General features: G+C 43.8%; 1 protein-coding gene and 1 long non-coding RNA gene across 6 annotated transcripts in view; one reads left to right on the forward strand and one right to left on the reverse strand.

Annotated features, from left to right (window-relative positions):
- The window catches only part of ACTR5 (actin related protein 5), a 49,610-nt gene extending 32,495 nt beyond the window's left edge, over positions 1-17,115 (reverse strand). Inside the window, exons 1-4 of one of the 5 annotated variants that reach the window (XM_085856395.1) lie at positions 15,255-15,432; positions 4,158-4,245; positions 3,834-3,950; positions 1,410-1,582 (exon numbers count right to left, since the gene is read on the reverse strand). In XM_085856395.1, the coding sequence (XP_085712521.1) occupies positions 1,410-1,582; positions 3,834-3,921 (261 nt within the window). In that variant the 5' untranslated portion in view covers positions 3,922-3,950; positions 4,158-4,245; positions 15,255-15,432. Of the gene's footprint in view, positions 1-1,409; positions 1,583-3,833; positions 3,951-4,157; positions 4,246-15,254; positions 15,433-16,619 lie in introns of those variants that run through there. The other 4 variants (XM_085856394.1, XM_085856393.1, XM_085856397.1 and 1 more) reach the window with 4 other exon arrangements.
- Positions 1-24,788, forward strand: part of LOC147012332 (uncharacterized) — a 294,843-nt gene that overhangs the window by 191,602 nt on the left and 78,453 nt on the right. The gene's annotated exons all lie outside the window — the stretch shown is intronic.

A 24,788-nucleotide genomic window follows, 5' to 3' on the forward strand; every position in this document is an offset into this window, starting at 1 on the left:
GAGCGATGGCACACATATTGATGAATCACGTTGCCTTTTATCGGGATGACCGTTCATCGCTGTGTCGAGATTTGTACCCAGGCTCGACTGCTTATAGGCAGGTGTGCATACCTCTAGACCATCTTGTCAGCCTGTTATCTTAGAATGAGGATGTTGACTAGGCAGCAGCAACTCCACTATAAACAAAACCACACACCCAGATTGACCGCATGTCACATGTGAATGGGCCTCTTTCATTATGAATCACAACGATGATGATGATGACGATGACGATGACGATATCGATATCTATTTGGTCTTTAGTGGAATTAATATTCATTGCTTTTATGAAGTTGAAAAATAACTCCTTTTACATTCAATTTTGAAGTCGTTTTTTTCCTTCTAAAATTTATAGAAAATGTTGTCACGTTCCATTCCTACCCACAATCTTTTATACCCCCATTAATGACCCTTCGCCCAATCCTCTTCTTACATGTTCTGTTTTTTTCCCTCCTCCTCCGCCTTCCTCTCTCCCTCTCCCCCCCTCGTGTTTGTTCATTCGTTTGCTTGTTTTGTGCACATGCTGTCCCAGTACCAACATGCGTTGCCTTTTCCTCCTAAGTTTCCTCGCTTTTCCATGAGCAGAAAAAAAAAACTCAAATCATCAGAAAATATTCACTTTTTGAATTTTCATCTTCATTCTTATTAGTCACATCTTGGACAAAGTGCAACCATTCTAATGGAGAAAATGCATCAGTCTTACCTTTTCTGTCATACAAATGGAACAAAAATGAGATAAACTTGTGAAATAAATCCAATCTCCTGGAAACAAGAAATAGCCCTCGAAACTTGAAAACAGTTGGTCAAGAATATCAAGTCCTCACAGTACTTTACACAATTAAAAGAGAACTGTGTAACAAACAAAATCATTACTTGACTCCAAAAACATCAAATACTAGAACGGTAAAGCGCATACCGACACCAGGCTGAACAGTTTACATTTTGTATCCCACTGAGAAGCCACATCTGGATCCAGAACCTGAACCAGAATCTAATCAGCTTGTTCGTCACCTACCCATCTCATCCACTAAGTTTTGTCATAACCCATCCACAACTTTTTGAAATATCGTGCTATGTCGTTTTTGGCCCCATCTTTAGATCACGAAGAATCACTTGGAAAATTAAAAAAAAATCCTCATATGCAGATCCACATCCGGATCAGCATCTTCACCAAAATCTAATCAATTCGTCCTTGGCACAAACCCAACCTGCCCACCAATTTTGGTCGGAATCCGTCCACAATCTTCTCAGATATATTGCTATACTGTATATCGTTTTGGCCCGATCTCTCAATATTTTTCGCATGCACGAACACCTGTTTCATGACATTACAACTCTGGAAAAGGTAAGAAGTGAAACTACAAACTTACCTCTGAAGTGATGCCGAGGTGGTGAAATATATGATCAAATATTTGCTCTTGGACCTCAAAATTGACCACCACATTGCGATCAAACTGGGTTTTGAGCAGCCATCGAACTACCTCAATGTTCTTAATATCATTTCCAATCTGAGTATCCCAGTCTCCCGCTTTGCTTCGAGATCCTGCAAAGCACGAACAACAAAAGTTAGAACAATACTAAAGCAGGCACATGTTCTACATCTACCTTTTGTAGTGTTCAATGAAAAATGTAACTATTAGACTCGATGATTTTGAGCTGGCAGGATAGGAGAGAAGTGCACTCGCTTCTGAGCAGCCGAGCCTGGGTTCAAATCTCGGCCAACCCTGAAAACTGTCATCCCATGTCTTTTGCATGTAGGGGGTTTCCCGGAGGACTTGTCACACAGCACCGTCCCTTGGTGCATGTTAAAGACTCCATGGTGTCATCTGCTGAGAGTCAGTGACTTATCACTTGCCCCCTAAACGAATTACAAATCCCTACCTGAATGCACAGAGGCACTGAATCAATGGCATAGCTACACCTGGGTAATGCAACCGACGTGCTGGATTCACAATTGATACCAGTCCGATATGGATTCGCTAATAACATCGATTCGATGTTGCTCAAGTGATAAAGTGTCCGATTAATATAATGTTGACCAATGTCAGTGTGACATAGTGCCACAACATTGTAATCAGTGTGAAAGCTGGCAGTGCCGTCACCCCCATGTCGGCATATGTAGCCGCTGTACTAAGTCGAGGTCATGGTCACATTTTGGAGTATATTGCACATCTGCATTCGGATTTGATTACAATACTGACATCAGAGACCTGCCACCATGGTTTGACATCATTTAAAGTCAATGGGCTGATCAAAGCAGTACTTATTACATGGACAAGTATTTATCTGTTGCCGGCATTGCAAGAAGATTTTGAGAAAATGGTTATTTTCCCCGATTGTAGAAACCAAGAAATATCCTTCTAATTGCAATTAAATCACCGGTAATAGTGGAAGTGTCAGTCCTACAACCAATGCTTTATTTAATCAATGGGGTGATAGACATAATATGTTGGAAAATCATGGTGAAATATTGTTGCGGGGCCGGGTATCGGCTGCGAGCACGACCACCAGATGGAGCTGCAGGGTCGACTCTGCCGATCACCTGGAATGTATAGGTCATCACCCCGGAAAACTCCGGAGCCGACGGGTTCCTTATCGGACCGAAGTTCGCCAATATTTAGATGGCGTGAGGTAGGGTCCACTTGTCTAACTCCAATTAACCCAAGTACTCACCCCGTCCAACGACCAGGGAAATTCACCCTCGACGATGCTCGTACGGAACGAGTCGCTAGCGTACTCGAACCGTGTGCGACCCGAGCGGATGGTCACCGAGCTTTCGTAGGTCCAAACGTCCCTTTTACAGCGGCAACAACCTGGCTAATTCCCAACACGCAGCATGTCAAACCAATAAAAAAACACAAAAACGAACTGATACATTTAACACATGGGTTTATTTATAATAGGTGGGGAAGGAGGGGAGCACGTAAGAAGCAGAGTTATCACGACTAATAGAAATGAAATGCAAATAATGTACAAGGCACTGAACAGTTTTACTTATAGACGGGCCCACACACAGATACACACACACACACAGAAGTGGACCCCAATGGTCTTTATTGAAGTCTTCCAGCTCGAGGAAAGGGAGCTGGAGACCAGAGCTGCACTTGGACCTGTCCACCTCGTGTGGTCTGTGACGATCCGGCTCGACGGGACTCGAACCCACAACACGATGCCACTCCAAGCACCAGAGATGGAGGAAAAGCGTCGGACGCCAGGCACTGCCAAGCCGACCAGACCAGACAAGTTGATCTCCGGCACCTCGAACCCGACCACTGCCAAGCCGACCAGACCAGATGAGTCGATCTCCCGCACCTCGAACCTGATCACTGCCAAGCCGACCCTGATGCTGACGCCCAACTTGACACTGACGTCCAACCCTGACGCTGCCGTTCACAATGACTTGCTTTCCAAGGCCCTGACGTTTCTTAGATGGCACTTCTCCTGCGAGAGGGGGTATCGTGGGAAGGATCACCGTCTGAGACGTCTCGCCTCCCATTGGTCCGGGGTTCGTGAGAAAGTCAATGTCTGTGGTGTCTCACGCCTTCCATTGGTCAAGGGGAACATTCCATCTCTCCGGGGCGGAGTCGGAGCTCTGGTGGCCGAGGAAACTCCGCCCACGTACGTGGTCGAACGCAGGAAGACAATGGCGTCGGTGTGAGGAAGCGAGGTGAAGGCGTATTGTTGTTGTTATAAGGGGTGTGAAAATCCTAACTATTAAATTAACTATGCAGCGCATTTACATTTAATCACCCATTAAACAAGGGACAGGACCCTAACTGAAAACACGTACTTACCGAAATAATTGCGCGATAGGAACCTGAATGTTGTGTGCTCATGGCTTCCAGATTCGCAACAATATTTGATGGGGTCCTTTCGCTTCATTTCTCTCTTCTTTCTTCTCAATTTCCCACCTTGTACACACAATAAGTGAATAGCCCTTTTATGAACACAGATAGTTATATTACCCTGCACACGTGAAGCGAAAAGTGGGGTCAATCAATTGATTAATGTCCGTCTGTGTGTCTGTATGTCTGTCTGTCTGCAAATGTCAGTTCATGATCGAGGAACAACGTATTTAAATTGATTGTTACATTTTGAACATGAATTGGAAAACCAACCTGTAGTTTAGCAGTACTTTGGCTCTGAATTTGGCCCGATCACACGGTGCAGAGATGGTGAGGTAATTTTTTTAGTCTGTTTGCCTGTCTGGCAGTCAAACAAAATTGAAAATCATTCCAAACAAGAAACTTACTGTTTTAAGGATGTTATAAAGGACACAAACAACAGGCACTAATAATTAATGTCATGTGTTTGATGGTGTGATGTAATAGACACTGCGTCAATGGAGGTAAATTCCGGAATCAAATTTATTTATCTGACTTCTACAAGTTTTATTTTACAAAAAAATAAATTATACACTTCATCATAAATCGCCTTCTTGTCACTTCTAAGAACCTCCAATTTAACAGCACTCGGACAACTTATAAAGGGTGGTGTATAAGACTGCTTTTATCGTGCCAAACTTCTGGAATTTTTAAAGCTCTTCAAAATTGTTATCTATCTATAATTCCAGCAATCTCTGTGTGTGTGTCTGTGACCGCTGTTTCTCGACAACCACTGGTTCGATCTAATTGAAACTTGCCAGGTATATTGCTGGGGCCCTGAGGATGTGCCTTTTCAAGGTTTGATATTAATCGGACAAGTGTTTCCCAAGTTATGGCCATTTATTTACCACACCAATGACAAGACACGTTGTTGCGTGGGCGTGGCCGATGGGGAAGGAAAGCTCAGCCGCGTTCCCCATTACGGGTTACAACGTACGGACTTCCGGAGAGTGATGACTTCATGTATTCTAATAATTTCTCGATTTCTCATGCGCATTTATAGATAAACACAATGCCGCAAGTTATGATCGTTTTCATGAGACGGTGCATAAATTTCTGTAACATCAGAGTGCTGGTATGCTCCGAACCAGGAAGTAATTTTTTTTCTCTCTTCTCTTCTCTTTTTGTTTTTCCTTGCGATGGCATTGCGAAAAGGCAAAATACGTTGGCGCTAATTGAATAATTGGTCATTAAAACCTAAATTGCCTATCATCGTAACTGTGATATGCGAACTTCCGCACCACACACGTACGGGCACGCGAGAGCGAAGAAACGGCCTGTGTGGTTGTTGTTTGTTGCTCGCAGTTGGAATATTTATTAATTTTTTTTATTATTATTATTATTTTTTTTTTTTATGGGCACGTACAAGTTTTACTAAAATTGAAGTACAGTATATACCTGAAAATGCACAGGGTATCGTGTTCTATGAACTCTCGAGTTGTTCAATTAGCACAGGCCGATAGGTAGCCCTGAGAAAACATACAATATAATCAATCTATAATTCCGTGTGTGTGTGTGTGTGTGTGTGTATGTCCGCTGTTTCTCGAGAACCACTGGTCCAATATAATTGAAACTTGCCAGGTATATTTCTGGGGACCTGAGTATGTGCCTTTTCAAGGTTTGATATTAATCGGACGAGTGGTTCCCAAGTTATGGCCATTTCCTTACCAAACCAATGACAGGACACGTTGCTGCGTAGTTGTGGCCGATGGGGAAGGGCGCCATTTAGTTACCAATGACAGGACACGTTACTGCGTAGGCATGGCCGATGGGGAAAGGGCGTCATTTAGTTACCAATGACAGGACACGTTGCTGCGTAGTTGTGGCCGATGGGGAAAGGGCGCCATTTAGTTACCAATGACAGGACACGTTGCTGCGTCGGCGTGGCCGATGGGGAAAGAGCACGTTCCCCATTACGGGTTACAATGTACGGACTTCCGGATAGTGATGACTTACTGTATTATAATAATTTCTCGATTTCTTATGCGCATTTCTAGATAAACACAATGCCCCAATCAAGTCGTCGTTTACGAGAGCGAAGGAACGGCCTGTGTGGTTGTTTGAAAGTTTTTTGTTTATTTGTTTATTTTTTGCACGTACGGGCACGCGAGAGCGAAGGAAAGGCCTGTGTGGTTGTTGTTTCTGGCACGCAGTTTGAAAGTTTTTTTTTTGAGCGAAGGAACGGCCTGTATGGTTGTTGTTTCTGGCATGCGGTTTGAAAGTTTTTATTTTTTTGCACGTACGGCCATGCATGTACGGGCACATACTAGTATTATAAAGCAGAATAGTCTGTTAGTTTGTTCACCAACTCCTGCTACAGTTTTTGTCCAATCTGGAGCAAACCAGGCATGGTGCACCTGTTGACGACCTCAGGGGTTTAGTGTCATGATTCCCCATGGTAAACCTCTAACACCCCGTGTATGCAGTGTTCAAGCAATACCAACCAAACTGACAAAACTATCGGTATCCTCAACGAAGGGATAAGGGAGACTTTCGCTCATGCACAACTAGTGCTGCAGAATGTTGGAAGTATTGTGCACTTTTGGTGAAAAGCATGAAACTTTGCACAGTTGTAATGTTTTCTGAACAATATTAGATATGGGGCCAACTGAAATTTTTCCAAGATGGCGGTCATTTTCAAAATGGCCACCGCCATGGGTGAAATTACCGATACAACCATATAAATGAATACATTTCCTATGATTGGTTGGAAAATTGACCAGAAATGTGAAATGTTACTAACTATTACCTAACGTTTCACATGTTCTTCATTTCTTAACAAAGATGGCTTTCAAATTCAAAATGGCTGCTACATGATAAAATGGTGACAAACATATGAAACTGTAATGTGGTAATTGTACCATGCATCACAGTTAACGTTCTTCCAGTTAATCTGTGTATATCGCACACATTCATCCATTCATTCATCCTTCATTTTCTTCTTTCAGATCAGTATCTCCATATCACAGTGCATGCTGTTGTTAGTTGTAGAAGCTGTGGTAGTGGTGTAGTAATCAAAATACCAACAATGGCTAAATCCTTCAAGATTTTAGACCCCAGAAAACATCCAGAAACTCCTTCAACATCTGAATCATCATCGCCGATAGATTGGACAAAATACATTTTGTGTCAATAGATATAAAAAGAACCACTGTGATGCCCAGCTGATTCAAAGAGGACTGGTATTGATTGACATTGGTACACTTCATGATAATGTTGCAGTTAATTTGATAAGATTCAAAGAGCTTCAGAGTCTTCCAGATAATATAAACTTATCAAGGTTAGACAATGGAACAGGAGTTGCTTCAACTCGAAAGTCTAATGCAGCTAAATGGCACAAAAAATGCAAGGATAAGTACAACAATACCAAACTTCAACGGGTTGAAAACAGGAAGAGAGATGAGTGTGAAACCAACAGTGACTTGCCAAAAAAGAAAGTCACTCGCTACAGCAGTGGTGGTGCAGCCAGAACATCGCAAGACACTTGCTTCTTTTGTGGTGAAAAATCAGATAAACTCCATAAGGCATCGTCGGAGAAACTAGACAGAAATGTTTGGTGATGTGCAGAAATTGTGCGAGACCATATTGTTCCGGAAATGGCCCTTATTGGACTACTAAATATAGGATTACCTCAGATCCCCCATTAAATGCATGTTTAGCCAGGTTGTCGGTAAAATGGACGTTACCTGTGTGTCGGGAGGTGTAGGATGCATGTTTATTGTTCGTACGGCGGTGGAACAAGAACTCCCTCTTATTTCTACCCCATCCCGGGATAGGCCCCTCCCAAAATCAATAGGGTTCTTCCTTTTCAGGTGGTACATGTGTGACCCAAATTTAAAATCGATATGGCGAACAGTTTATGAGTTATCGCACTCACAGCTATAAATGTTGATGCCCAGCCAGCTGGACGGAGGGACGGACGGACAGCCGGACGGAAGACCCGGGTGACAACAATATCCCCCTTCCGCCACGCGACGGGGGATAAAAACACTCTACAATAAAGCAGAGTCAGTGAATTGCTCTGAGTGGAGAAAGTTCTTCTGATAAACAACTGCACGGCATTGTCCTGGTGGAGCTGCTTTCGTATATTGAAGACTGTCGTGCAGAAAGCATGGAGAATGACGTAGCACCGGTGTTCAAACTAGCAGATTAAACTCAGATGTACACTTCAAGACTAAATGACCTGGGAGCAGACACAACCACTCGAGAACACTCGACCAGACTGAAAGAACGAATATTAGCCAACATACCAGACTTACAAGCCCACAAGCAAGGCAGGAACATTCTTCTTGCTTTTCAGGATGACATAGGACTGGCACTAAAGAGGGCATTGGAAAGTGACTTTGACGAGGAGGCTATCGTGTTGGCAAAGGCAGCTGAAATCGTTCGTAAGGACATTCTGAAGCTTGAAAAGTCTGTATTTATGGGGAAATTCTCCAAGGAGTGTCAGCACCAATCAGTTTCTAAGTCTCTGACGACCCTCGTTGGGATGATAATGGGTGGATCAAACATAGTGCAGCAATCAAGCAATGCCACTGATACCCAGGCGATACTGTCTCGCAGCTTATACGCCAAAATGTCATAATTTGATGTCGTGAAGGATCCACCTCTCACTACCACAGTGTGGATCATGAGACACCCCTGCCTATTTACGTCGGACTCCTCATCCGTGCTGGGACAAGAAAGCGCGAGTTAATTGACAGAATGTATGACCTTGGGCTGTATGTATCATAAGACAGAGTACTTACATTTCAAAGGATTTGGGTAATGAAGTTTGTGCAAGATATGAAGCAGAACATGTTGCTTGTCCTGCAAACTTACGCCATGGTCTATTCACTACAAGTGCAGTTGATAACATACACCACAATCCTACTTCCACGACCGCTCAAGGGGCATATCATGGCACAGGAATATCCCTCTTTCAGCACCCGAACAATGATGTCCATGGAGTAGAGAGACACACAGAGATCCTCCGGCAAAGTGAGTCTAAAGAGAAGACCTTATCAGAATTGCCAGAGGACTACACCAGCATACCACTGGCTTCCCTACATACAAAAGGACCAACAGTACCAGAAGTTTCAGTTCTCCCACCTGCTTCATATGAAAGAATGTATGCAGCACTGCAGGACAATGCCAGGTGAGTTCAATATGTTCTAGTAGTAGGACCTCGCTTATTGTGCATCTGTCAACACTTATATTTATTTATATTTCGAACACTAGTAGATTATTGTGAATGTGAACACTGAACTGTCGCACTGTTTGTGCCTATATGCTTATTTCTTGTTGCTTTATAGGTGGCTCAGTCATGTGAAAGACATAGTTGAGTCTCATGATAACACTGCGCAAGATATGGAGGTCTCCTGGGCAGCATTTCATGCCAGCAACATAGAAAACGATTCAGGAAACCCAAAAGATATCAGCTCACTGCTTCTACTCTTCGCAGAGAAATCAAATTCTCCTGCTATGATACGTCACACTATGAATATAATCAAGCAGAATGTTGAATTTCTAAATCCTGGTCAGACTCCTGTCATTGCTTTTGACCAGCCATTGTTTGCACTCGCAAAGCAGATCCAATGCAACTGGCCAACAACTTATGGAGAAGGCAAGATTGTAGTAGTGTTTGGGGGCCTTCATATAGAAATGGCTGCATTCAAAACCATCGGTGACTGGCTAGATGAAAGTGGATGGACCAGTGCTTTAGCAGAGGCTGGTGTAGCTTCTCCAGGCACAGCTGATTCTTTCCTCAAGGCATCCCACTTGACAAGGACAAGACATGCCCATCAGATTACGGCTAGTAGTCAATCCATCCTGATGCACAGAGCATATGACGAATATGGCGAGAGCTTGGCGGCTGATGAAATGCCACAAGCATTTGAGGCCTGGCATAACAAGCGTATAGCTGAAAGTCCACAGTTTAATTACTGGTCTACAACATTGGAATTTGAGCTGACTATTTTGAGCTTTGTAAGATCTCTTCGAGAGGGCAACTTCAAGCTCTACATTGAAGTTCTGGATCAGCTTATGCCCTGGTTCTTCGCCCTTGATCACCTGCACTACAGTCGTTGGCTACCAGTTCATTTGCGTGATATGATTAATCTTGGGAGTATGCACCCTGACGTCGCAGCACAGTTTCAAAGTGGCAACTTTGTCATAAAGAAGACCCACCGGTCATTTTCTTCCATAGCCATTGATCAACGAGCAAGATAATTGTATTGTGAAAGGCGACGGAGGAGCTATAGGACTTACAGAAAACATATCATAACTAATGCGGTGGATGGTGGCGGGGCCAGAAATGGCACGAGTGATCGGAGAATTTAACGACTCTGTAGAAAGCATCAGGGAGAAACAGAGCAAGGGGGCAGGATATCAAACACCATGAACAAGTGAAGTCAGTGCAGAGCACATTTGCCAAACAAATGCGTTCTCTCTGTCATACTATCGAGGAAATGGCTAACCCATTTAAAGAACAAACCAGTGATCTGTTGGTTCTTGACACAAGAGATATTGTGGGAGACGAAGTAGTGACGACAGTTCGCTACATACAAACGCTTGGAAAGGAGCAGTATGCTACCTTTGTAAAGGAGCGCCTGGGCAACAGATCTAAGTCTCTGTTCAGCCCACTGAAGAGAAAAAAACTGCCATTCTTCAGCTGCCCTCAGTCTAAATTGAAGTACAATGAACAGCAGCAGATTACATCGCTGAAGAAAACATGTGCCCTCTTCTCACAGTTGTATGTGTCCTGTCAAGTCCATGATGGAGACATTGAGGAGTTCTTTCGCCATGAAAATCAATGTTATCCACCATCATTGTCCAAATTTGGAGAGTTGCGGTCAGGGACAAAGGCTGACGTGCTTTGAGGAAACTTACCCTACTCCACTGGAACAAGTTCCTGAGGTTGATGTCATTCTCCTAGATGGCGCCGCTATCATTAACATGTTGAAACCAGGCCCTGCCAAAACCTTCCATGAATACTCCAAGTGCATTTTCCTGCCCTATATTCAGACCCAGCTTACGAAAGCCAGCAGAGTAGACATTGTCTGGGATGAATATATTCCAAATAGTCTCAAAGCAATGACGAGGAAGAAGCGTGGAACAGGTACACGAACACGTGTTCAACCAAATAGCAAGATTCCAGGAAACTGGGAAGGATTCCTCAAAGTCAGTGAAAACAAGAAAGAACTCTTTGCATTCTTGGCGCAACAATCGGTGACAATCCAAACTGAAAAGGTCATCTCTACGTTTGGCAAATCAATATTGCTGAATTCCCCAAGAGAAGACATCAGTCGCCTTTCTCCATGTGCACACGAAGAAGCCGACACTAGGCTACTACTCCATGCAGCAGACGCTGCTGCGAATGGATACTAGAAAGTCATGTTGCGTACTGTGGACACTGACGTGCTTGTCTTGGCAACAGCATTGTTCGACCAAACAAACCTGAGTAAAATATGGGTATTATTTGGCACAGGAAAGAATTGCAGACTCATACCAGCACACACCATTGCCCATACCCGAGGTCCAGATAAATTTTTGTCTCTGCTAATGTTCCACGCCTTCACCGGTTGTGATCAGAAGTCATTCTTTCTGAACCGAGGAAAGAAAACAGCATGGAACACAATGAAGGTTTTCACAGATGTCGTAGAAGCCTTTGCAACTCTTGGTAGAGTACCTCCTTCAGACGAGACATTGAAAGAACAAATGCAAACAATTGAACAGTTTGTTGTCGTCATGTATGACCGGACAAGCTGCTGTAACAGTGTTGATGATGCTAGAATAGAGTTATTTATTCAAAATGGGAGATCCATTGAGTTCATTCCACCTACCTCAGCTGCACTGTGTCAACACGCAAAGCAGGCAGCATATCAGGCAGGGCATTGCTGGGGGCAGGCATTACTGCGAGACCCAGAGTTACCAGATCCCGCTGACTGGGGTTGGTTTAAAGGGGCCTCACAGTTTTTGGGAACCTCTGTGGACATCCTTGCCTGAAGCATCCAAATCGTGCAAAGAACTTCATAAGTGCGGCTGCAAAGTAGAAAGAGGATGCCTGCGCTAGTGCAAGTGTGTAAAAGCAGAGATGGCATGTACAACATATTGCAAGTGTCACGGAGACTGTGAGCGTCAATAACATGATTAAGCAATATTAAGCATCATTTTGTGCCGAGAGGTAGATTGCTGTTTCTATATATTACTAACAATGGACTGCTAAAAACCATTGCTGAATTTTGTTGCTATGAGATGACTTGGATCTATTATAACAAGATGAATGTGCACCATATTGATAGATGTTTCGCTTGAAAAACAAATCCTAGTAAAGCCCATGCCTACATGTGATGGTAATAAAATAATTATAATTTGAAGAAAACCTGACTTCATTAAGGATACATTAGCTTTTACAGTTATCCACTTCACAGTTGGGGAGATCCACCTCTCCAGAAATGGAAGTAAAAACGGTTATTTTTGTCCAATTACTTTGTTTTTACACATGATAATATTCCAAAACTTAAAGACACATTGCGTAGATGAAAGTTACATGTCATAAGAACGCTTTGCCAACTGCAGAACTAATGTGCTTTATTATACGAAGGGAGAGTTTGCATTCCCCTTTTATTATGAAAATGAGATAGGCAACAATTTGGTTTAACGATGTAATTTGGTTTAAATATTTGAGGCAATTTGCGACTCAAAGCAGGGAAAAATATATCAAGTAGCGTGGATGTTATTCAGCAAAAACGACCCTTTTTACCTCCTTTTCAGAGGTAGATCTCCTCAACTGCTTAAGCATGGCGGCCATCTTGGATTTCTGCGCCATTATTAAAGTTGTTGCATTGTTGAAATATGCAAACAGCAGTATAGACACAAACTATGCAATCTTGTTACGGATATGGAAGCCTATCGCACACAGACAGAGTCCCCGTAGTTCAGTTATTTCGATAAGTATGTGTTTATAGTTAGGTCCCGTCCCAATGTTTAAAGCAGTGTTTCTCAACCAGGGTTCCCCGGAACCCTCGGGTTCCGCAAGAGGTCGCTAGGGGTTCCGCTAGAAACAGTAATAAATAGGCTAATGTATTTTTAAGTAGTTTTTGTTTGATTTAATATTCGTAATTTTACTATACACGTACGGCATATTGTTGGAAACTCCTTGGTTATTATAATAGAGGCTTCAACCTCTTATATTATTTACAATTATAACAACCATAGGGAATGTATTTAACGATGTCTATATGGCGCCAGTGTGAAACCGCCCTCACTGGTTAGTGGACGTCCTGTACGCGGCGGATTCGTGTATCATTGAGTGACTGACTCCAGTACGGGACGCATGCACGGTGTCCATCTATCTTCTCTGTGCTTCCTAACGCTAAGTCTCTCTCTCTCTCAAGGTTAGTTCTTCTGTTTACCTTTCTTGCTTCAGCTTTATTTGTTTAAATTTTGTTTATGAAGTTACATGAGGTGTCTTTTTTTAATTGTCAAACAGACTCGGGGTTGACAAACACTTTCAAAAATGACGTTTTCAAACAAAACAACAATTTTTTTTTTTTTGTGAATTAAAACCTCGGTGTGAGGTCTCATAAACGAGCAGTATGTTTTTTTTCATTGCCAATAAATTTGACAAAAAATTTTTCCTTAAACCAGATATCCGAAAAAAGTATTTTATTTAGCACATGAACACATTAATAATGGTATATAATAATTTTTATGCAGGGGTTCCCCGAGACATGAAAACTATTTCAAGGGTTCCACAAGGGTAAAAAGGTTGAGAAACGCTGGTTTAAAGGGTGATTAAGTGTATGTGCGCTGCGAGTTATTTTCTTAGCTGTAGAATTTATATCCACAAAAATAACAACAACACTATGGAATATTCCCCACACGATGTCGTGCCGAACACGCATGTGGGTGGAGTTCCCTCGGTCACCGAAGTTCTGACTCCACGCTTCGGCCAATCGGAAGGGTGCGAGCGCGTTTGCCGCCTTTCAGCCATTTGGCGCAGAGCGAGCTCCAAGAGAAGCAGAGTCTCTTCGGGGGGGGGGATCGAGATGCCCCGAAACGCCCCCGACCAATCACGGAGAGACGGCCGATTTCCCCCGGAGAATGAGGGGTGCGGTGACGAGAGACACGTCGCCCCCCCCCACCCTGGTCGGGGAAGAAATAGATGGGATGGCATGGTCATCACGTGGCTGGTCTCGTCTTGTAGCTGGCTCTGGTCTCGTCGCAGTGATTCCTCGCCTCGTCATTATTCGAGCTGGCTGGCGTCCGTGGCTGAATCCTTGGTCCCTCGGTGCCTGGTATGTCAGCGCGGGTTCGAGTCCCGCCACCGGACAAGATCGACGTTACCGCACGAGGTGGGCAGGTGCAAGACCAGTCTCTTCCCTCAGCTCGTCTTCCCTCCCGAGCTGTAGGGCACAATAAAGGGCAACCGGCCCCATTTAGTGTGTGTGTGTGCGTGTGCGTGTGCGTGTGCGTGTGCGTGTGCGTGTGCGTGTGTGTCGCTAGTCCGATAAGTAGACATTGCTTCAGTATCTCGCCCTTGTACATTGACTGCATATTCAGTTTTAACTCTGCTCTTTGTGTGCTTCCCTCCCCGGTTATTGTTCATAAATAAATCATCTTGTTAAATGTACTAGCCCGTTGCTGTCGTTTCTCTCATTGGTTTAGCACGGTGCGTATTGGGAATTAGAGAGGCCTTGTTGCTATAATTGTTCATTTGGACCGACGGACTTTGGTAATCCCCGCTCGGTTTACACCCGGATCGGGCTCGGTAAATGGCCCGTTCCGCCCGAGGTCCGTCGAGGGTGTGGTTTTCCCCGGTAGTTAGACGACGTTGGTACTTCGGTATATTGAAATTAGGCAATTAACCCTACCCCACGCCATCAAAATATTGACGTCCACGGTCCGCTAAGGGACCCGTGACCTTTGGAGTTGTCCAAGGGTTACGACCTTCAATTCCGGGTACTTGGTGGAGACGACCTTACTGTTCCACCTAGCGGTCGCTCCTCGCCACCGACCTCCGGCCCACAACAATATCACGGTTAAAGAGCATGAAAAAGATGAAATTAGTACATTTGAATATTATAAACAAGTCAGAAAGCAGTTTTTTTACTCAGTCGCGGCTATTTTGAATTTGGTGGCCATCTTGGAAAGAAACTGAAATGGCCCCATATCTAGAAATGTTCAGCACATTAAAAGCTACATCTGTGCTAATTTCCGTGCTTTTCACCCAAAATGCACAATTGGTCTGTTATGTGGCACCATTCTGCAGCACTAATACATCAAATGTGTGCATATCCAGCTTACAAGTACAGCTTACAATATGGCAACTAAGTTAAATGGAAATACCTCTATTCTTCGCCATGACATTCTTAAACTGCATCCGCGGCTCATTCTCACATGCCCAGCCTGCACGGCAGGAGAAACAGCCATTGTCGATGACCAACGTAAGGTCTTCTCCTGAAGGGGGTTCATGAACAGGGTCTGGTTCCATTCGTCCATTCGTGAAATTGAAAACTCGATCATCCTTTTTGTTTGATGAAAAGAAAACGCAGTAAATTGAAGGGTATGCAATGTTGTAGAGTGTAGACAAGATGCCGTTTATATTGCGTTTTATTACCTTCACCCACCTAAGGCAGACGGAGGTGATGTTTTCACCCCTGTCTGTCTGTCTGTCTGTTTGTATGCAGGATATCTCAAAAAGTTGAGATTGGGATGAAATTTGGTGGACAGGTTGTGCGTGTGATGAGGACAAATTGATTCGATGTTGGTGAAGATGCGGATCCGGATAAGAGAAATTTCCTTTTTAGTGATTCTTCACCACTGAGAGATCGGGACAAAAATGATATATAGCATGATATCCCAAAAAGTTGTGGAAGGATTCGGAACAAATGTGGCGGGCAGGTTGGCTGTGCGACAAGGACGAATCAATTCAACTTTGGTGAAGACACGAATCTGGATACGAGAATTATTTTTGAATGATTCTTCCCCATTGAGTGATAAGGCTGAAAGAAATTAAATAACACAATTTCTTAAAGTGTTTTGGACAAAACTTTGTGGACGAGTTGGGAAGGTGGCAATAACAAACCAATTAAATTTTAGTTCACGTCCAAATCTAGATCCGGTCCGAAGGGGTTTTGGAGGGGGGGGAGATTCCAAAGGGGTTTTGGATGGGGGGGGAGGTCGGAAGGGATTTTGGATGGGGGGAGGTCGGAAGGGATTTTGGATGGGGGGAGGTCCGAAGGGATTTTGGAGGGGGAGGTCCGAAGGGATTTTGGAGGGGGAGGTCCGAAGGGATTTTTGAGGGGGGAGAGGTCCGAAGGAGTTTTGGAGGGGAGAGGTCCGAAGGGGTTTTGGATGGGGGGAGAGGTCCGAAGGGATTTTGGAGGGGAGGAGTCCGAAGGGGTTTCGGAGGGGGGGAGGAGTCCGAAGGGGTTTCGGAGGGGGGGGGAGCCCGAAGGGGTTTTGGAGGGGGGGAGGAGTCCGAGGGTGTTGTTTAGAGGGTCGAGATCACTTCAAGTCAATCCCTAATGGTTTGTGTTGTGCCCTGTCCTGCTGTACCCACCACACTGACGATGCAGCGCCAGCGGTGAACAGTAACAAATAAAAAAACGACACACTGTACGGAAGTCAAAACGTAAACACAATTCATTCCCAGATTCACCCGCACTAAATAAAACACCGATAATCGCGCCAAATGGAAATCAAAATCACCTCCACAGGAAAAGCCATTGGTACCTCATTCAGTAACCCACTTCCGTCCGCACGAACAAATGATCGGATCAATTAAAACCCTTTCGACTTTGACTAAATCAAGACCGAGTACGATTTGGCTCATAACGTGAAGAAAACGTGTGGAGGAGGCCACTCGAAATACCAGGACATTCAGTCACTGGTGTTAACGACTCCACTGAGATTCTTACACATTGTACAAAGACGCGTGAGGGGAAAGTAAAATAAAGCGCAGGTAAAAACATATTAACAAATAACAACTCGATAACTAAAACATGTTAACAATATATCGGTAATAAATAACATATCACAACATGCATTGCGGTGTCAAAAATCGTGAATAAGAGTGGTCTTTATCCGGCGGAATCGTCGTCGTGTTAAAGGAATCTTTTTCATTCTTTCTTCCTCTTCCTCCTCCTCTTCTTCTTCTTATATTCCTCTTCTTCCCCTTCCTCTTCATCCTTTTCTTCTTCTTCCTCCTCCACCTCTTCTTCTTTTTCCTCTGCCTCCTCTTCTTCTTCCTCTGCCTAAACCTCTTCTTCTTCTATTCCTCTTCTATTCCTCCTCTTCTTCTGTTCTCCTCTTTTCTTCTTCTTCTTCTTCTTCATATACCTCCGCCTCCTCTTCTTCTTCTTCTTCATATGCCTCCTCCTCTTCTTCTTCTATTTATCTTCTTCATATTCCTCCTCTTGTTCTTCTTCTTTTCCTCCTCTTCTTCTACTCTTTTTCTTCATTGCCTCCTCCTCTTCTTCTTCTGCCTCATCCTCTTTTTCTTCTTCATATTCCTCCTCTTCTTCTTCTATTCCTCTTCTTCCTCCTCCTTTTCTTCTTCCTTTACCTCTTCTTCTTCTTCATATTCCTCCTCTTCTTCTTCCTATTCTTCTTCTTCCTATATTCATCTTCTTCTTATACCTCCTCTTCTTCTTCCTCCTCTTCTTCTTCCTCCTCTTCTTCTTCCTCTTCTTCTACCTCCTCTTCTTCCTTTTCCTCCTCTTCTTCCTCATATTTCTCTTCTTCTATTCCTCTTCTTCTTCTTCCTCCCCACCTCTTCTTCTTCTTCCTCCTCCACCTCTTCTTCTTCTACCTCCTCTTCTTCTTCCTTTTCCTCCTCTTCTTCCTCATATTTCTCTTCTTCTATTCCTCTTCTTCTTCCTCCTCTTCTTCTACCTCCTCTTCTTCTTCCTCCTCTTCTTCTACCTCTTCTTCTTCTTCCTTTTCCTCCTCTTCTTCCTCATATTTCTCTTCTTCTATTCCTCTTCTTCTTATTCTTCCTCTCCACCTCTTCTTCTTCTTGCTCTTCCACCTCTTCTTCTTCTACCTCCTCTTCTTATTCCTTTTCCTCCTCTTCTTCCTCATATTCCTCTTCTTCTATTCCTCTTCTTCTACCTCCTCTTCTTCTTCCTCCTCTTCTTCTTCCTCCTCTTCTTCTACCTCCTATTCTTCCTCATATTTCTCTTCTTCTTCTATTCCTCTTCTTCTTCCTCTCCACCTCTTCTTCTTCTCTTCCTCTTCTTCTTCTTTCTCTTCCTCCTCTTCTTCTTCTACCTCCTCTTCTTCCTTTTCCTCCTCTTCTTCCTCATATTTCTCTTCTTCTTCTTCTTCTATTCCTCTTCTTCTTCTTCTTCCTCTCCACCTCTTCTTCTGTTCCTCCTCTTCTTCTTGCTCTTCCACCTCTTCTTCTTCTTCTATTCCTCTTGTTCTTCTTCCTTTTCATCCTCTTCTTCTTCATTTTCTCTTCTTCTTCTTCCTCTCCACCTCTTCTTCTTCTGTTCCTCTTCTTCATCTTGCTCTTCCACCTCTTCTTCTTCTATTTCTCTTGTTCTTCTTCCTTTTCCTCCTCTTCTTCTTCCTCATTTCTCTTCTTCTTCTTCTTCTTCCTCGACACTCTTCTTCTTCTTCTTCCTCATTTTCTCCTCTTCTTCTTCTTCTTCCTCATTTTCTCTTCTTCTTCTTCTTCTTCTTCCTCGATACTTATTCTTCTTCTTCCTCATTTTCTCTTCTTCTTCTTCTTCCTCGACACTCTTCTTCTTCTTCCTCATTTTTCTTCTTCTTCTTCTTCTTCTTCTTCTTTTTCTTCTTCTTCTTCCTCGACACTCTTCTTCTTCTTCTTCCTCATTTTTTCTTCTTCTTCTTCTTCCTCTTCCTCCTCTTCTTCTTCTTCTTCTTCATTTTCTCTTCTTCCTCTTCCTCCTCTTCTTCTTCTTCCTCTTCCTCCTCTTCTGCTTCCTCTTCCTCCTGTTCTTCTTATATTCCTCTTATTTTGCTTCATCTTCCTCCTCTTCTCTTGATCCTCCTCTTTTTCTTTCTACCGTTTGGGCTGGTTTATGGGCTGATATGCAGACAATCAGTGGTTGTTGTTCGGTGGTGCCGTGGTGGAGGTTATGTTTTCACCCCTGTCCATCTGTGAACATGATATATCAAATCGTTATGGACGAGTTATGCCAAAACTCGGTGGTTGAGTGAGGTCGATGAAGAGAACAAACCGATTCGATATTCGTTAAGGTCCGAATTCATATCCGGCCTATCAGTGGGATACAAAACGTAACCTGTTCAGCCTGGTGAAGGTCATGCGTTCTTCCAGGGGCCGTTCTCGTGTCGCATGCAGCCTGTGGATGCTGGTTGCATCATTTTCTAGGAGCGCGGCTGTGCAGCTGATGCAGTGCCCCTGTTACCAGTAAGCTGGTACTCATTTTGCCGACCCCATAAGGATGACAGGCTGAGTCATCCCACCTCGTGTTATTTAACGCACGACAGGGGATTCAACTCGAGACCCGAAGATCTTGTAGTTTTTCTCGATAGCGAAATCAATGCCTGAACGAAACTGATGAAGACACCAAAAGCAATAATTGCGCAACTGAAACCTGAGTTTCCAACCCAAACCATCAGGATTTCATAAGTATATTGATCACTTCCGTCCTCTGTTTGTGTGTTTGTTTGTAGGCACGATAACTCGAGAACGGAAGAAGCTACCAATGTCAAATTACACAACGTATTTCAGGAGGGTGATGGCTAGTGCTGATTAGATTTTGGTCAAAATCGGTCAAAGGTCAAGGTCACAGTGAGGACAAACATCCAAAACATGATAACTCGAGAAAAGTTACCACATGTATTGTTGACGGAGCGCGAGTTTGGAAGATCGAGGAAAGTTTGGCGGAATTTGTGTGTCAATTCGTCGAGTTACTGCTGTTTTAAAATTTTCAGTGTCAGCGCCCATGGTGCAGAACGCCTTGCCTAGTTGTAGGCCGCGTTGTGTTTTCGATAAAGATGGTGTTTGAAAGTCATTTTTCATCCCAATAAAGCTTATCGTCGCATGCCTGACTCGCAAAGCCGTCGGATGGTGTAAAGATTGTTTGTGGATGGCCGAATATTACGGTTTTATGACTTTGATAAAATAATATTAAATAATTCCGTAAATTCCTGTGGAGAAATGGAGTATTTTTGCTTCGGTCGACGTTACGAGTTCGTTTTAACTTCGATTTTAATTTTGTCTTCGGTTTTTCGATCGCTTGGGACGCTTAACACTCGGTTGTCGAAATTCTGGTAAAAATCGGATGTTTTGGAGACGTTTTAAGATTGTATAAAAATATTTCACCCGCCGCGTTACGGCTCGTCACGTGGCGCAGCTCGCTCGAGCAGACGCGTTGTTGAGTCACGTAAAGGTTTTGCGTGTGCGCGCTGACGACATCATGCTTGCCCCGGCATCCTTTCGAGTTGGGGGGGGGGCGTCGAGTGTGACCTTTCCATCCATTAGGACCATACTCTGTGCAGAGCGTTGGTGCCGCCGAAGCAGTCTCCTTGGCTATTGGGAACAATCCTGGACAGGTCGCCACTCCGACACAGTATACCAGCATGCTGGCACTCATTTTGCCGACCTCGGAAGGATGACAGGCAGAGTCAACCCCACCTGGTGTTAATTCAACAGCTGAGCGGGATTTGAACTCAGGACCCTAGGATCCCAAGCCCACTACAAGTGTGACCTTTACGTTACGTTAATCCGCGGTAACTCGAGAACAGAAGAAGCTACAAATGTCAAATTACACCACCTGATTCAGGAGGGTGATGGCTAGCGCTGATTAGATTTTGGTCAAAATCGGTCAAAGGTCAAGGTCACAGTGAGGTCAAACAATCGATTTTTGATGGTTTGGTGCAGAATCATCATAGAAACTTCTGGTTTGCGTCGCTACCTTCTCTCGAGACAGCTTTTATTAGACAAGGTCAGAGGTCAAGTTGACGATTTCGTAAATACCAGTCTATGACTGCTTGTTTATTTATTTTTGCATACCTTGTCGAGGCTCGTATGAGGGCGAACACACAACGCGCAGCAAGGGGGGCATGAGACAAGGGGGGTGGGAGTGGGAAGGACAAAACAGTGGGGAACAGAGACATTTAGGAGATCTGTGGAAGGGAGAGGGATGTGGCGGGGAACATGCGGAATGGAAGATGGACATTACAGGGACTTTCAGGAAGGAAAGCAGGGGATTTGAAGGAGGTGAGCTTGGGTGGATTAACGGGGGTAGAAAAGATCGAGGATTTGGATGGGGGATGGACATAGGTGTGGACATCGAGATGGACATAGGTGTGGTTCACAGCTGTTTTGAAGGCCTGGAGGGAAGAATGGGATTGAAGAGAGTGAGGGAGTTTATTCCAAAGGCGGGAAAAAAGAGGAGCGAAAGAGTGAAGGTGAGCAGTTATTCGTGATTTTGGTAGTTTTACCAGAAGGGGGTTGTTGGCAGACCTTGAGTGCCCTGCAGAAACGTGGTGGGGACAAATTGCACAGAGAGAGCAGGGGGGCGAGGCTGGAGAGGAGACGGTAGAGGACAGAAAGACCACCGACAAGCCTGCGGTGAGAGAGTGAGAGGCCCAAAGACTCAGCCTCATTACAGGAGATACCAATGATCCGAAATGCCTTCGTTTACACAGCGTGAAGCCGAGAGAAATGGGAGGCAGGAGGACCAGCCCAGAGGGGAGAGCAGTTCTCCATCAGGCTGCGGAACTAAAGCTTTGTAAGTGGTCAGGAGCTCAGGTGGGCCGAGGAAGGACTTTGCACGACGGAGGATTCCCAGTCGGCGACTGGCTTTGGAGGCGAGGTTTGAAATGTGGCTTTCCCAGGAAAGATAATGGCAGATAGTGAGACCCAGAAGCTTGAAAGAAAGGACTTCTTCCAGAGGATTGTTGAGAAAGTGGATGAGGGGGAATTCTAAACGGTCCTTTCGGAGAGACATAGTGAGAGTGTGAGATTTGTCTGGATTGAAAGACATGTTCCATGTGTTGGACCAGTTTGTGATTTTACCTAGATCTGCAGTGAGCGAAGAAGCTGCTGCTTGCCGGTCTGAGGGATGACCGATGGTACGGCAGAAGGTGGAGTCATCAGCAAAGAGATATAGAGGATTTTCCAGAGAGTCGGAGAGATCATTGATGAAAACCAGAAAAAGAAAAGGGCCCAGAACGCTACCTTGAGGAACTCCAGCCTGGACAGGAAGAGGGGATGAAAGAACTCCATTTAGGGCCACACGTTGACTGCAACAGGAGAGGTAGTCTGTGAGCCATGAGTGGAGATGGCCTTGGATACCACAGGAAGAGAGTTTGGTGAGCAGGGTAGGGTGCCCACCGTGTCAAAAGATTGCTGTAATATATTCAATGAACGGGGATGAAGGCTCTTAAGTGGGAACAATAGGCTTATTCCGGACACAGGCACCACACAGCACAGCACCGCATGGGAACATGGGCCGGTCACGTGACTCTACTTAAACACGCCCCGGTGCACCCATGCATGTACGCATTAGTATAAACCACTGATACATCACAATTGCAAAACTAAAACGCACTTTTACAAAACATCAGGGGCCGAATTTATGCAAGGCGTTCAGTGAGTGTCTTGCTATCGCACGCCTAACCCTTAAACGCTGACAAAACTATATTTGTACACGCACAGCTAATTATCCGTTTAAACAGCTATTTACAAAGGGAGAAAGATAAAGATCCGTTTAGCAGTGCACATGTAAACGGCTAAACAGCCGTTTAGTTATGCACGTCAAAGATAATTCATTCCGTTTATTCATTCCTTTTGTTCAGCACACCATAGAGGAGGTTACCAAACCAATTATCCTCAATAACCCCACATTGGCCTCGCCGTACGATAAGTTTTAGTTTCTGTGTTCCAACGGCGGCAGCATATCAGCAAATAAAAGAGGGGACGATTATTCATTCGAGCAACGAATGGGTTTAATCATTGAGGTATTCAAGGGTCATTAAGGAATAATCCAAGACAGGAGAAGTGATGTGAGCATAAATAGGAACAAGAAGCTCGCATTGGAAGACGTTTCAAAAGGGTTTGTAGCCCATTCATTCCCAGAGCGCACAAAATATTCTGCCAGGATGTGGGGATGCTGTGACTGGTGAACTGGGTGAAGAAATTGTTGCGATGTTGACAATCATAGCTGGAGACCTGGATCAAGTCGATAATGATGTAGATGATGACACTCCAACAGCAGCTGGTAGTCTGAAACAAGCTGACAAGATTCGTTTGATTCCATCGACCAGCACAGTTGATTGTCACGAAAGGTAGATATATTTTTCTTTACAATCAACATAAATCATCCTTACTATAATTCATGGATCGTGTTTGTATGTGTTTGTTTGATTGCTTGTCGTGCTGCTCCTACAGTTCTGAGCTGATAACATCCAGACATGCTACATAGGATCAGCATGACCCCATTTATCATATACTGGTGTTTTATCTTTGCCGGTGGTCTTGGAATTCTAAAGGGTTCGAAAGAGTAATTCTGAAGCGTTCTTAAGGGTAATTCTAAAGGTTTCTAAAGGGTAGTTCCAAATGGTTCCAAAGGGTAGTTCTAAATGGTTCCAAAGGGTAGTTCTGTATGGCTCTAAGGGGTAGTTCTAAATGGTTCCAAAGAGTAGTTCCAAATGGTTCCAAAGGGTAGTTCTAAATGGTTCCAAAGGGTAGTTCTGTATGGTTCTAAGGGGTAGTTCTAAATGGTTCTAAGGGGTATTGCTAAAGGATAATTCTAAAGGGTGGTTCTGAAGAATTATAGGGGGTTCTAAAGGATAACACGAAAGGTTAAAGCTGAAGGATTCTTAAAGTTTCTAAAGGGTAACTAGCCAAACCTACGCTCCGCGCGAAGTTTCTAAAGTGAGGGTTCGTTAGGACGTCAATATATCCAGTGTTCACAATGTAATTTATCGAATTTCTTTATATACAATGTTTCTTGTAACATTTTTTGTGTCAAATTCACCTTCTGAAGTAGTCAGCATGTGCAAAAGAAGGTTTTACATTACAGACGCTGTTTTCTAGGAGTGGCATGACGCCTCTCAGCGGTGAGGTCTGTCGAAGACAGACGTAGTGACGTCAGCGAATGACCGATGATGTCATGACGTCATTACGCTTCTCAGTGGTGACGTCACACGTCGCCATGCAAATGAATGTAAAAAATTAGAAAATCGCCAAAAATTCCCAAACCTGTCCGTCTCGCGTGATCTCACCTCGCCTATGCTGTACATTAGACCACAGAGCACCCCATGCTGAAAGTGGCGACAGTCCGTCTGGCACTTTCGGAGGAGATACATCCACAAAATATGGCCTAGCATATTAATATAATAATTCTAAAGGATTATAAAGGCTGCTTCTGAAGGGTAATTCTCATGGGTAATTCTAAAGGATTCTAAAGAGTAATTATAATGGGTAATTGTAAAGTGAAATTCTAAAGGGTGGTTGTAATTGGTAATTCTAAAGGGTGATTCCAAAGGGTAATTCTCATGGATAATTCTAAAGGATTCTAAAGAGTAATTGTAATGGGTAATTCTAAAGTGAAATTCTAAAGGATGATTTTCAAGGGTGGTTGTAATTGGTAATTCTAAAGGATGATTCTCAAGGGTGGTTGTAATTGGTAATTCTAAAGGATGATTCTTAAGGGTAATTCTAAAGGGTAATTCTCATGGGTAATTCTAAAGGATTCTAAAGAGTAATTGTAATGGGTAATTCTAAAGTGAAATTCTAAAGGGTAATTCTAAAGGGTGATTCTAAAGGGTCATTCTCATGGGTAATTCTAAAGGATTCTAAAGAGTAATTGTAATGGGTAATTGTAAAGTGAAATTCTAAAGGATGATTCTGAAGGGTGGTTGTAATTGGTAATT

Source organism: Eptatretus burgeri, chromosome 15, assembly GCF_056783735.1.
Source record: "Eptatretus burgeri isolate ZD-2024b chromosome 15, Ebu_testis_v1, whole genome shotgun sequence".
NCBI classification, from domain to species: Eukaryota; Metazoa; Chordata; class Myxini; order Myxiniformes; family Myxinidae; genus Eptatretus; species Eptatretus burgeri.